At 52.5% G+C, this 13,217-nt stretch overlaps 1 protein-coding gene across 1 annotated transcript in view; it reads right to left on the reverse strand.

The window, feature by feature from the left end:
• The window catches only part of EZR (ezrin), a 44,384-nt gene that overhangs the window by 8,330 nt on the left and 22,837 nt on the right, over positions 1-13,217 (reverse strand). The window contains exons 2-6 of the mRNA XM_010840881.1: positions 12,457-12,540; positions 10,065-10,160; positions 8,956-9,230; positions 8,333-8,416; positions 7,400-7,546 (exon numbers count right to left, since the gene is read on the reverse strand). Of these exons, the coding sequence (XP_010839183.1) occupies positions 7,400-7,546; positions 8,333-8,416; positions 8,956-9,230; positions 10,065-10,160; positions 12,457-12,540 (686 nt within the window). The remainder of the gene's footprint in view (positions 1-7,399; positions 7,547-8,332; positions 8,417-8,955; positions 9,231-10,064; positions 10,161-12,456; positions 12,541-13,217) is intronic.

Genomic DNA, 13,217 nt, shown 5'->3' on the forward strand with positions numbered 1-13,217 from the left:
GTCCAGCCCCCCCCCGCCCCCGTCACTGTGCAGTTGTCTGTTTCTCCCTTCAGAAAATGTTTGTCTTTAGCTGCTCTGATGCTGGGTGCTCGTGTATGTATAATTGTTACATCTTGCTGAGCTGAAGGCTTGGTGTGGATTCGGCTCCTCTAGCTTTCATTTGCATGATGCAGGTCCTCCTGGCTGGCCAGACACCTTCCTGGACGTGTTCCAGGCCAGCGCTCGGATCACACACCCTAACGAGAGCCCCACTGCGGTCCTACTCCATCACGACTCGTCCACCATTGGCCGAAACTCTGGGGTTTTAATTAGCATTCCTGGGAAGGGTCACTGTATGAGTTTAAGACCACATTGCTCTGCAAACTTCATAATTTCCACCCTATTCTTTCTTTTTTCCCCTTGGGAGACAGAGCCCCACCCTCCTCACGACCGGGGTGACTAGGATGGGAGGGCACCATCCCACCTCCCCAGAGGGGAAACAAAGCCCCTCCTCTCCTTCTGGGAGGCACCAGAAGCCCTTTTCTGGCTTTTGCCTGGAGGAGTCCTCCACCCTATTCTTGCAACACATTTACCATGGATACCTTTCCAGAAGTAAGGACAGATCCTCAAGGCATCTTTCAAAGATGCTGCTGTCAAAAACACTCCGTGCCTGTGTACCATAAACCTCCAGTTTAGCAAAGAAGAAGTGCAGAGAGGGCTTCCACTGCCTACCAGCATGTTTAACCAAAAACAGATGGGCAACGTAGTCCTGCTATGACGACGCAAGCCGGGTCGAAGCAGTGGGGGTGGCCTCTGAAGGCCGGGAGAGGGCACCTAAGCCTCTTCTGGGACCCAGGAGTCAGGGCACTGGCCAGGCTGTGGTCTAGGGGCCAAGCCCTCCTGGTACGCATCCTTTTGTAAGCGCTCTCCTATAAGACCACCAGTGCCCCAAATACATCTGGTTAACATGCTTCACGGCACTCAAAAAAGCACACAGGGAGTTTGTTCAGTTAATCATCATATATGAAATATATAATGTTGTTGTTTAGTAGTTAAGTCATGAATGACTCTTTTGCCAAACCCAAGGACTGTAGCCCGCCTGGCTCTCAGTCCATGGGCTTTCCCAGGCAAGAATACTGGAGTGGGTTGCCATTTCCTCCTCCAGGGGAATCTTTCCAACCCAGGTATCAAACCCAAGTTTCCTGCCTTGGCAGGTGGATTCTTGACTGCTGAGCCACTGGGGAAGCCCTATCACTTAAAGTCATTTTGTTTACAGGCCTCTGAATACTGGAAAGGAACTCGGCACGTCATCTGTCCCTGCCATGGATGTCAGCCTCCGTCCTTCCACTGAAAAGCCGTGGAGGAGAGACACCAGGCAGGCATCAGCTGCTTCAGAACACTTTGCTCCAGAACACATGGCCAGCGTGCTGGGAAGGGCGAGGTGCTGGAACCAGCCTCAGCCGTACAGTCAGCACTGTGGACCAGGCTTCCAACGCCCTGGACTTTCAGGAGCCAGTGATTTGGTCTCTGGCTCCTAGTTTTATCTGGGTCTCTCCAAACAGTTTCTAACACAGAAAACTCGGACCTTCAGGCTAGACAGGCATGCTTCTCTCAAGAGCTGAGCAACCCGTCTCCACAGCCTCCAGCTTCTGCTTTCTGCTGTACCTGCCAAGTTTATCCTTGTACGACTGAAAACCTCATGTAACAATTTAGAGTCTCCATAAACATGACTCTAGAACAAAGATGAGCACCTAACGTGAAAATTCTGACTCACTTTTGAGTTAAAGAGCCTCCTTTAATTCTTGACCATAATTGTAAGCCGACAAAGGTTTTTCTTTTTTTTTCTTTGAGTTTACTTACAGGACACAAACAGAAAAAGACCCACAGAGAAGATTTCTAAATGATTTATAAGTCTGTTTTGTGCATATGCTCAGTTATGTCCAACTCTTTCTGCCCCCATAGACTGTAGCTCCTCTGTCCATGGGATTATCCTGGAAAGAATATGGCAGTGGGTTGCCATGTCCTACTCCAAAGGATCTTCCCATCCCAGGGATCGAACCCGCATCTGTTATGTCTCCTGCACTGGCAGGCAGATTCTCTACCACTCACTGTGCCCCCCGGAAACCCAAGTCTATCCTTACTTAGGCAGAAAAAAAATTTTTTTTAAGTATAATTCGAGAAAAACAGGGAATCAGAGCTCTTTGGAGAAACAGCCAATCCCAGGGCTGGAGCAGGGTCTGAGACATCTGGAGGTGCCAGAAAGGAAGAAGTGACTTGAAAATCTGCGGTCAGAGGAGGGCATAGGAGCCAACTCAAAGGAGCTCCAAAAAGCAAATCTCAATCTGAGCAACAAAATAACACATACCCATGAGTCCATATTAATATCAGTAACTAAACAATAAATGGAGAGGAGAAAGTGGCTTCTTTCAGTAGAATTCCATTAATATCTATAAACAAAATGATTATCTTTAAAAAAATCACTTCTCAAATACCACAGTAATAACTGTTTCATGCAAGTCTCAACAATGGATGTAAATTAATAGATGCAAGCATAATACATAGGATATTCACTGGACTCTCCCCTAAATATACTTATTGATCCCAAAAAGGAGGAGAGTATCTTTGCAGGAAGCCAGGCAGATGTCACCTTGACCTGAGATTCAAGTCAACACCAAAAGCAGGACATTCCATCACAGGCCACATGGTAGGGCAGGGCAGCACTTTTGTGGGATTCTTGCCCAAAGTGCAAACCTCAGATCTTATCGTGGGACAGGATCAGATCCGAGGTGAGGGATTTTCTCAAGAGTCAATGTCAGTACTCTTCACAGGTGTCAAGGCTGTGACAGACAGACTGTGGGACTGTCCCAGATGGAAGGAGACTGGGGGTGGGGGGTAGGCGGGGAGGTAAGGGTGGCGACTGAATGTAGGTGGGATTCCAGGCAGATCCTGGGCAGAAAAGGGACATGAGTGGACAACTGAAATCATGGGAAGACCGTCCACAGACTGTTAAGAGCATCGAGTATCAGGGTGAACACACTGACTGTGATACCTGGACCCTGTTTTATGTGAGATGCTAACACGTGAGGAGAGGCTTCTCGGGCGGCTCTGTGGTAAAGAATCCACTTGCCAAGCAAGGCAGGAGGTACGGGAAATCCCATGGAGAAAGGAGCCTGTGGGCGACAGTCCATGGGGGCACAAAGAGTCGGACACGACTGAGCAACTGAACAACATCTGGGGAAAGGCATATGGGAATTCTTTGCACTTAACTATTTTTGGAAACTTTTTGAAGTCTGAAATGGTTTCAAAGTGAAAAAATGGTTAAAAACATTTAAATTGGAAACTTCCCTGGCAGTTCAGGGGTTAAAGACTGAGCTTCCAATGCAGGGGGTGCAGGTTAGATCGCTGGTCGGTGAACTGAGATCCCACGTGCTGTTCGATACAGCCAAAAAAAAAATTCAAAACACGAAGCAGACGGTGATGATGACGTTCCACACTGTGACAGGAGTTTACAGGCATGTGTGTGTCTAATATCAGCAAATGAGCACTCAAGAATTGTGAATTTCGTTTAAATTTTTACTTAAAAAAAAAAAAAACCATACTACTACTCAGTCGCTAAGTTGTGTCTAACTATGACCCCATGGACTATAGCCAGTCTCCTCTGTCAATGAAATTCTCCAGGCAAGAATACTGGAGTGGGTTGCCACTTCCTTCTCCAGGGGATCTTGCCGACCTAGGCATCGAACCCGCGTCTCCTGCGCTGGCAGGCAGATTCTTTACCACCAAGTCGCCTGGGAAGCCACAAAACAGACTGAACTCTAGTAACTAATAGGCACTTTGGGGCGAGTATACAGATGCCTGCAATCTACTTTGAAATGTAGAGGAGGGTGTGGGGACAGAGGGCAGTGACATGTGGACAGGGGGAGGCGTCACAAAGCAAGGGGTTAAATGCCAGCGGTGGAACCTTGGTTGCAGGCATGTGGGATTCACTGTAAGATACTTCCTGTGTTGTAGTTCATTTGAAAATTTTCATTGGAGGAGTTTAGAAAGGTCTGGTGGGAGGATGGGCTTGAGATCAAAATTGGGCCTCAGAGACGGGGAAGAGCAGGCAGAACCACCGAGTCACCTCCCTGGGCAGGGATGAGCCTAAAGGTCTGCCCTCTACGTGGAGGAAGTCGGTTAACCAGGCCCTGCCCTCCCCATCAGGAGGGACCAACCCTCTCTGCAGGGCCGGAGCATCCGAAAACTCCCAGCACCCTGTTTCTGCTGCCTACTCTGCCACGTTAACAGCCACCAAGGCGCCCCCAATCACGTGTCCAAACTCTCTTCTCGGCCAATCAGAGCTGGGCTTTTAAACCTCTTCCAAGCGGTGCTCTAACTCTTTCCGGAGGGGTCCTTGTGGAAACAAACTTGTGTCAGAAACCTAGCTATTCAAAAAATAAAATCTGTTTTGTGTTCAAATTGGGGTACCAAAGACAGAAAGGAGAGGATGGTCTGACAATGGTGATCCTGATATACCTGTGAATCCACAAAACTCACGAATCATAAAATCCCTTTTTTGCTCTCCTCGGATACACAGGTTAAGTCATCAAAGATAAATAAGGACAAAGATGTAACACCAGTGCCCCTCCCCACTGAAGAGAATACCTGCCCGGGAGCAAAATTTTTAGAAACTGGAAAGAATTATGTATTTTTAAATGGGTGAAACATTTCTAACGTTCATCAACAGAAATGGAAATCAGGATGTGTGATTACAAGCATGCATGGGTGAGCAATGTAAGGGGAGAGACACCGGCCTTCATCTCGTCCCCATCCCCTCCTGCTGCAGCCACGACCCACACACAGAGGCCCCAAGGAGTAAGCTCTGGGAAGGACGGGGCTGGGGAAAGAGGGCTTCCAGAAGGCCCAAGAGCTCACGGCAGATCAGGCTCCTCTGATCTTCTGGTTTTGTTTTTGGCCAGAAGAGGCCACACAGCTAATCTCAACCTTCCCTGCCCCAGGCTGACGCCGGCGTCAGCAGCCGAAGTCCACCCCACGCCCTCTCCTCTCTGAATCAAGGGTTTACAGAAAGACAATGCTTCCTGCCCTACGCGCTCCCACTTGACTGTTATACACACAATGGAAAAGGGACCCCAAGAAATATCCCCCATCCCAGCATGTTTAATACGAAAAAGGATAAGCTTTTCAGTAAAGACACCTGCTTATCTGCAGGGCTTCCCTGGTGGTTCAGCAGTAAACAATCTGCCTGCAATTCAGGAGCCACAGGAAATGCGGGTTCGATGCCTGGGTCAGGAAATTCCCCTGGAGGAGGAAATGGTAACCCACTCCAGTATTCCTGCCTGGAAAATCCCAGAGACGGAGGAGAATGGAGGGCTACAATCCATGAGATTGCAGAGAGTCAGACACGACTGAAGTGACTTAGCCCGTATCTGCAAGGTGCACCAGGTCTCTATCACCCAACACGCACTGGACAGAGCAGATTTCTCCCTTGAGCGGCGCTCCAGGTCCTCATGGTGCTCCACCGGCAGCTCCACGGCTGAGGGTCAGCCTTTAACACAACTTGACCACAGCTAAGCGTTGTCACCGCAGTCCTCACACCCAGCCACAATCACTTGCTCATCCGAGGAAGGGACTTGACAATATTTGCTTCAAAGGAGCACAGCTCTGACTACGGAAGAACTAAGGGACCTGCCCGCAAGAGCGGGGGGCAGCAAGACGCGCCCCACACCCCCCAGGGTCTTCTTCAGGAGGCCACTCGTTCCACAGCTCAGCTGAGGGGTGGGTGGGAGCCGGAGGGGAGGCAGGGCTGGGGGAGCCAAGCGGCTCACTCAGGTTTCTCCTCGGAGGAAATGGGCATTTATGTGGGTGGGAAGGCGTGGTGATGAGCTGACAGCAGCAAGTTTTTGCCCCTGGCAGTGTCCTGCAGCTTGAAAAACCTGTTGGGACAGCCCTGGCTGTGGCTATGTTACAAGATCTGCTCATTCAGGAGCCAAGTTCAGAGCAGAGGCGGTTTCCCACGCATGTTACCATGAGGCCGTGGTGCTCCCCTAGGACTGGTCCTGAGACCCTGACTCATCCAGGCTGGTTACGTCTGGGTCCAGTGGAAGGAGTGCATCGCAAGTCCTCAGGGACTCACTTCTGGGTCCTCAGATGAGTCCCTGCGCTCCTCTGCTAAGCAAGCCACAGCCTAAGTGTAACTAGAGTCGTCTGACTGACACCACGCCTTCTGGTGGGTGGATAACGGCGCTCCTCCATCCACTCTGGGGGCTCGGCCCAGGGGCGGGGAGTGTCCTACACAGACCCCACCCCCCAGGAGCAAGGGTTCTGCACCCTGGGTTCTGACAAGCATGCTGGGATTACAGCAGATTCTACAGATGATACTGGGCTTCCCTGGCAGCTCAGTGGTAAAGAACCTGCCTGCCAATGCAGGAGAAACAGGTTCGATCCCTGGATTGGGAACATCCCCTGGAGGAGGAAAGGGCAACCAGTATTCTTGCTTGGAGAATCCTATGGACAGAGGAGCCTGGCGGGCTACAGGCCATGGGGTCGCAAAGAGTCGGACACACTGAGTGACCAAACCACGCTACATACAACATCGTCTGTTAAAAGCAGTGCTGGTCTGCTCGTGATCGTGGCGGGTGGGGGGCAGCGTACCTGGGGCATGGGAGCGCCGAGACCACTAACATGGGAGCAGGTAAGACGGGGGAGTTGCCACTCCAAGACCAAGGAGCAGGGACCTGCCGTGGAAAACTTGCCCTCGCTCAGTCAGAACAATCTTATTCTGTGAATCCAGCTCCTTGGCAGGAAAAAGGCATCTGTGCAGAGTTCGTAACCACAGGGATGGGCAAAGGAAGGTGGCGGGGGGTGGGCAGCCCTGCATTGCAGAAGAGCCCAGTCAACAAACATTAACACTCTGAGAGGCAATCGGATACCTCCCACAAGTTGAGGATTTAGCTAAATTGTCTGTACATAAAAGCTATTGTTTACAGAATCTTAAGATCTCAGTAGGATCACAAATATTCTTGGCCAGATTAGCACAAACCTCAAACTGCCCACCACTGCCAGCTGGTAGCTGTGGGCAGCCTCAGAGGAGGGGGCGGGGTGCCCTCCTGCAGCTCTGTCTTTCACAAGCTCCAGAGCCTGTGAGGTCATGGACCTGGTGGTCCCCCTGCTGGGCCCCTCAGCACATGCTACATGGGCTGATAGGCTGAGAGAGAAATAACAGGAGAGAAAGCACACGCGCCTTTGAACCAACCTCCCACACGGCCACGTCACAGCCGCGAAGCCCTTGAGCGGCAGACGCTGGCCGATCAGTTGCTAGGTAAACACTCTGACAGTAACCCACGTGCGTATCTGCCACTCCCTGCACTGTTTCCAGGCCCAAATACCCCACCAACAGAAGATAATATAAAGTTTGACTCACTTATCGTCTTTCTCATAGATATTTAGTCCAAGGGCATCAACGCCGAGCCAAAGGTCTGTTCCTTTCTTATTTTTTATCTCGAAATAGTTGATCCCGTACATTTCCAGGTCCTGGGCGATCTTCAGGTATTCCAGCATGGCGCTGTCCCTACGTGGGGAGAGCGGACACGGGCGTGAGCCGCATGCGGCTATTACACCAGCGCCTCCACCGCGGCCCCTCTGCCAGCCTGTGACCCGAGCAGACCCCCAGCCGTCCTGGACACCGACCGCTGACACCCTTCACATGTTAGCAAAGGACTGAACTGGATCACGCTGGTTCCTCTGGACGCAGAGGACGTCCCTGTAAAACCTCGTCGCTGGGCATGATCTTGTCTCCTGGCCGCCCACGTGATGCCTCAGGGGGCCCCAGGAGCTTGCCCCGCCTCTGCCCTCCCCGATCCACCTCACTAGGAGCACAGAAGATGCTTGCATCAGAGAGGAAAGGCCGAGGACACACGGTCTCCGAGGCCCAAACTGCCCATGAACTGCAGTGGCCAGGACATCATTAGAGCTGCTGCCAGTGCCTGAAAGGACGACGACAGGACAGACGTCCCACACACCCCTCTGGTGCTTCTTTAATAACAAGTGTTTCTCTCTCGGGATCTTTTTCAACACTGACACCCTTTTAAAGACAACCACCTTATGCACCTTGAATGAAACAGCGCGCCTGATGGTCTGTGAATAACGCTCTGGCCCCCAGGATGAAATTGAAGCATCTCAGACACAAGTTTTTCTTTCCTTGAACACCTGGCTTTAAGAAGAAACCTCACTGGCAGCTTGTTACACCTTCCCTGCCAGGAACCAGCCACCAGCGGCTCCGAGCGGGTCACCGAGTCCCCTGAAGGACCCTAACCAGAGTCTCCCCTGAGAGGACAGAGCCCAGCCTGGCACTCACTTGAGCATCCCGCGGTGTTCTGCATGCCACACCTGGATCCGGTCCTCCCACTGGTCCCTGGTGAGCTTGTGCTGGTCCATGACTCTGGGTGGCAAAGGAAGAGGGCACAGGGCCGTCAATCACCCCAAAGGCTGGGAGAGGCAAGTGACCGGCCACGGCCCAGCCTCACCCAAACGGTGACTTTTTTTTTTCTCCCAAATAAAACCATCTACTTCCTAATATGCAACATTTCTGACAATTAACAGAACTGGACAATTAAGAACCTGGAATGAGAAGAGCCTTGTCTTCTGGAAAAATTTTGAAAAGGTATTTTATTCTAAGCAGCCTCTTCTTCCAAAAGGGGTCAATTATGTGACCACTAGTAAATAAAAGAGATTTAATAGGGGCCAACTTATCATCTACCAGGGAGAGCCAAGAAGCCACATCACGCCCGTGAGGACGGCCCCGCCCTGCTGAGTATCTCTGCCGCAGGCCCCATTCGGGGGTGGGGATCGGGGCCTGGGGGAGCACTGCGCTGCAGCGGGGGCTGTTGACAGAGTCCAGGCCCTGCAGAGAACCCAACCCCCCACCAGCCCTGCTTGCTGACCCTGCTAACCCGCCACCCTCGAGGCCCACCGGCTGACCTCTGGGGGATGAGCCGCTCGGAGCCGAGGTACCCCGCCTTGTGCAGCTCCTTGTTGTAGTCGCCGAACTTGGCCTGCACGGCGTAGGAGCCCAGGAGCACGGCGGTCTCGGGCGGGCAGTAGATCTCGTCGCTGAGGATGCCCTCCTTCACTTGCAGGAAGAAGAGCTTCTGCGTGATGTCCTGGATGAGCTCCTCGGCCACGTCCTCGGGGTAGAACTTGGCCCGGAACTTGAACTGCAGCGGGCTCTCCTTCCTGACCTCCTGGGCGGACACCTGGGTGGGTGGAAGCCAGACCCTCATTACAAGGTCCACCCACAGACAGAGACCCGCCAGCCCGGCACAAGCTGAACCACTGGCTCAAAGGGTCTGGCAGGCCAGTTTTCAAAAGGTAATGGTGACTCTGAAAGTCACCTTTTTAGCATGGAAGACAGAAGGCAGGTGAGACTCCTGTGATGCCCTCACAAGAGCCCCAGCCCTGGTTTGCGGGGGGCGGGGAAGGGGGAGCGATGCTGTAACTCCCAGGGCCTGTCCAAGTGACCCGTGAATCTGGCCTCTGTCCATAGGGCTGGGCCAGCCCAGAACCACGGCCTCGCTTTCCGTAATTCTTCACGGCCTCCCCTGCTCTTGCATGCCTCCTACTGCCCTCCTGCCAGGTGCAGTAATACGGGAGGAAAGCAGGACTTGGAGAAAAGGGAGAAACGGTCTGGAGAAAAGACACTTAGCTTACTGCTTTTCTTTGTAATTGTTAATGGAATTATCCAGACTGTAGAGTTGGAAGGAACTCTATCACAGGCCCAAACAAATCAGTAACAAGACTTACAAAACACTGGATGATTCATGGTTTTTAAGATTAACAGTCTCGTTGGGGAGGAAAAAAAAAACAAAACTAAGGTCAACTAAGCGATTATGCATCACGTACTCCGGTAAGGAGAAAGACCAGGGTCTAATTTCCAGCCACTATCCCCGTTTACCTGAAACCAGCAACCTTTCTGTCTATAAAGACTTTTACACAAATAGAAAGGGACAAAAAACAAAAGACAGAGTTTCAATGTCAACAGAGTAGACCAAACCCAATTAATAGCCTGTAAATAGTTAACTCTGACTTACCTTTTTATCAAGTTTCAACCATGTAGGAAATCCTTTGTTATCCACATACTGGAGGCCAAAGTACCACACTTCCCTAAGGCCGATGGTCTTAACCACCTGTAGGAAAGGGACGGGGTTGGGCTGTCACGAGGCGCTCTCTGGAGGAGCACTGGCCCGGGAGCCCTGCCACGTGGTGCAGCAGACCCTCCACAAGAGCGAGGCGCTGGCTTCGTCACACCGGGCAGCCTCCCCTACGCTGCCAGTTACCAACAGACACCAACCATTCAGTCCTTTTTGATTTTAGGCCACACGGTGTCTAGGCTCCTAGTTCCCTGACCAGGAATCGAACCTGGGCCCACAGCACTGAAAGTCCCGAGTCCTAACCACTGGACCGCCAGTGAAGTCCTTGAAACACTTGCTTTCATACACGTTTCAACAGTGTTAGGGATAACAAAGCTTATAATGTCACCCTTACTGCTCTGGCCCCCATCGCAGCTTCCAGAGTAAAGACAGCCCGGTGGGCTGCAGGGGGCACACAGAGACACACGGGGTCACCAGCAAAGGTGTGTGTGCCCCAGGTGTGGCTGCTCCCACCAGGGGTGCCCACGTGCAGAGGCAGCAAGCTTCCAGGGATGAGGGGGTGCTCAGCTTTACATGTGCCGAGACTGACTCTAACCACCCCCAGAAATGTGAAATTCTGATACAGGAAGGGAGAATTCAGCCCTAGGTCATAGGGAGAGTTTCCGTTTCAAATCCTCTCCGGTGCTGGTAAGTCGCTTCAGTCGTGTCCGACTCTGTGTGACCCCATAGACGGCAGCCCACCAGGCTCCCCCGTCCCTGGGACAAATCCTCTCTAGTACTAGGGAAAAAAGTCTCCCGTGGTCGGTCAGAGAGAGAGTCCCACGCTGGTTATTTTTGTGCCTTGAAGCCCAAAAGCAATTTGCTGTGGACACTTGCTGAATATCATCAAAACCGAGTCCTAGGATTTTGCTGTATAAATTCTATGACACGTAACATTAAGCCTTGGAAAAAAAAAAAAAAGGTTACCATTCTTCAAACATATGACTTCTATCAAACTTGAAAGAGGACTGTACACACCGCAAGTGACAAATCCGATATCAATACTGAAGTCTGCCCTGAGCCTGCTTCCTCACTGGCTTTGGCAGGAGGGGGCGGATGCTTGCTGGAGGCCCCGTCTGTTCACTGCCGGGCCAGGGACAGACCCACTCATCCCTCCCTCCACACACCCAGAAAAGGGGAGGAAGGTCTCTACCCGGGACTCCTCATTGTGAAAGACACAAAGGCCGTGTTGACCCCCATCAGGGCTTACCCCCGAGACTCGGGTGAAGCCCCAGGTCTGGTTTCCATGGTAGCAAGTGCAGGAGGCCGGTTCCCAGATCAGGTTTCCTCCAACCCCCTCACTGCTAGTTTCTAATTCCCCACAAGCCAAACCTCCCTCCACCTCAAGGTCTGGATAGGAAACCTGCCCCGCCTTCCTCTCTGAGCAGCTTCAAGGCTGCCGGAGAAAGCCCCACGTGGCCCAGCCATCCCCGCTCCCTGCCAGCCCTTCCGCTCCATCCACCAACTGCAGCCTTGGCCTGGGTCTGACCCGCGGGAAGCCACGTCCTGTCCACTCAGTGTCCCGGCCCTGCACCTGGCGGAGCCCTTGGGCAGACCTGCTCACTGGTTCGGGGAAATTTGGGGACGATGAAAGGGAGACCCCACCAGACCCCGGTAAGTCACCTCCAGCTTCTACATTTGCCAAAACTCCACTCCAATTTCCAGGTCGGTGCTGGGGTGCGAAGCAGCGCCTGACCACCGGCAAGGCCTCTCAGGAAGGCTGCCAACGGAGCAGGTGGCCGGGAATGCACACACCCAGCCAAGCCCTGTCGCCCCTACTGGGCCCTCAGTCCCAGCGCAGAATCTATGGAGCCCGGAAAAGTAGGTCTCGCTCTGCCTAAAGCTCAGGAATTGTTCCATCGAAGAATTATCATGGCCCTCACAGTGGTTCGCTGCTCTTGTTAAAAGGGAGAGGTGCATGCTGGCACCCGAGGGGCTCGGGATGCTGCAGCTGCAGGGAGGGCTGGGAGATGCTAGCCTGGCTCCTCACTGTGCCCTGTTCCCCCGCCCTGCACCAGGTGGCAGGAAACAGCCAGGGGGACTGTGGAGACCCCCGTGGGAGAGGCAGCAGGCAGGGCTCGCAGGTGAGGCCCTGGCTCAGGAAGACTGCATGGGGTCCCTTCTCCTCGGGGACTGTGGACAGGGAGCACCCCTGGGGAGCACGGGTCCCGCTGGCGGTCAGCTCCACCAAGAGGAGCAAGCTGCGGATGGAGGTAATGACTGTGCTCAGCAAACAAAGGGATTCAGATGCTCTTTTCTAACTGGGAACCCTCTGAAGTGCGCAGAGACCAACCTGATCAAAAAGCTGCTTTCCTGTGGTGTTTGGCTGGATGGCAAACTCCAGCTCCGCATCCATGGTGGTCACTCGGACGTTGATCTGAAAAAAAAAAAAAAACAAAACACATCATGCTTAACCGGGTGTTCTTGTAGATGTAGCCCAAGTCTTCCACCGAAACCCAAAGGTCCCGAGCAACGCGGCAAGAGTGTTCCTCCTCCACACCCGAACTCATGTCTGTCACCACACACACACATCCAGCCTCCACATCTGAGCTCACGTCTGTCACCACACACACACACACACCCAGCTCTGCACACATATGCAGCTTGGATTCAAACGTGTCCTCGTGGCTTTAAAAAAAGCACACTCACACTTAGGTCTAAGCTGTTTTTCTACAAAGATACTTTGATGACTGTTAATACACTTTGCACACACACACCATCTCACATTCTGACCCCTACCCACAGGTCTGTGAAGCCCCACGGGCGGGGAGCCGCCCCTGGGGAACCCACACCAAGTCTGCAGGTAATAGGAGAGAAGGCTATGTACAGCAACTTGAGAGACCTCAACAGTGAAGGGAGGCGGGCAAATGGCTGAAGACACGCCCAGGAGGACAGAGTGCTGTGCAGGAATCCAAAAGGATAGTTATGAAGGCAGGAAAAACACGGCAGCATTACCAGGACAGGAAGGCTGGGAAAATGTCATCGAAGCTGCCATACAGTTGGTGGTTTAAAAACATTTACTTACAGGCAATTTTCAAATCTATCACTTGAAAA

Source organism: Bison bison, unplaced genomic scaffold, assembly GCF_000754665.1.
Source record: "Bison bison bison isolate TAMUID 2011002044 unplaced genomic scaffold, Bison_UMD1.0 scf7180017864148, whole genome shotgun sequence".
Classification (NCBI taxonomy): Eukaryota; Metazoa; Chordata; class Mammalia; order Artiodactyla; family Bovidae; genus Bison; species Bison bison.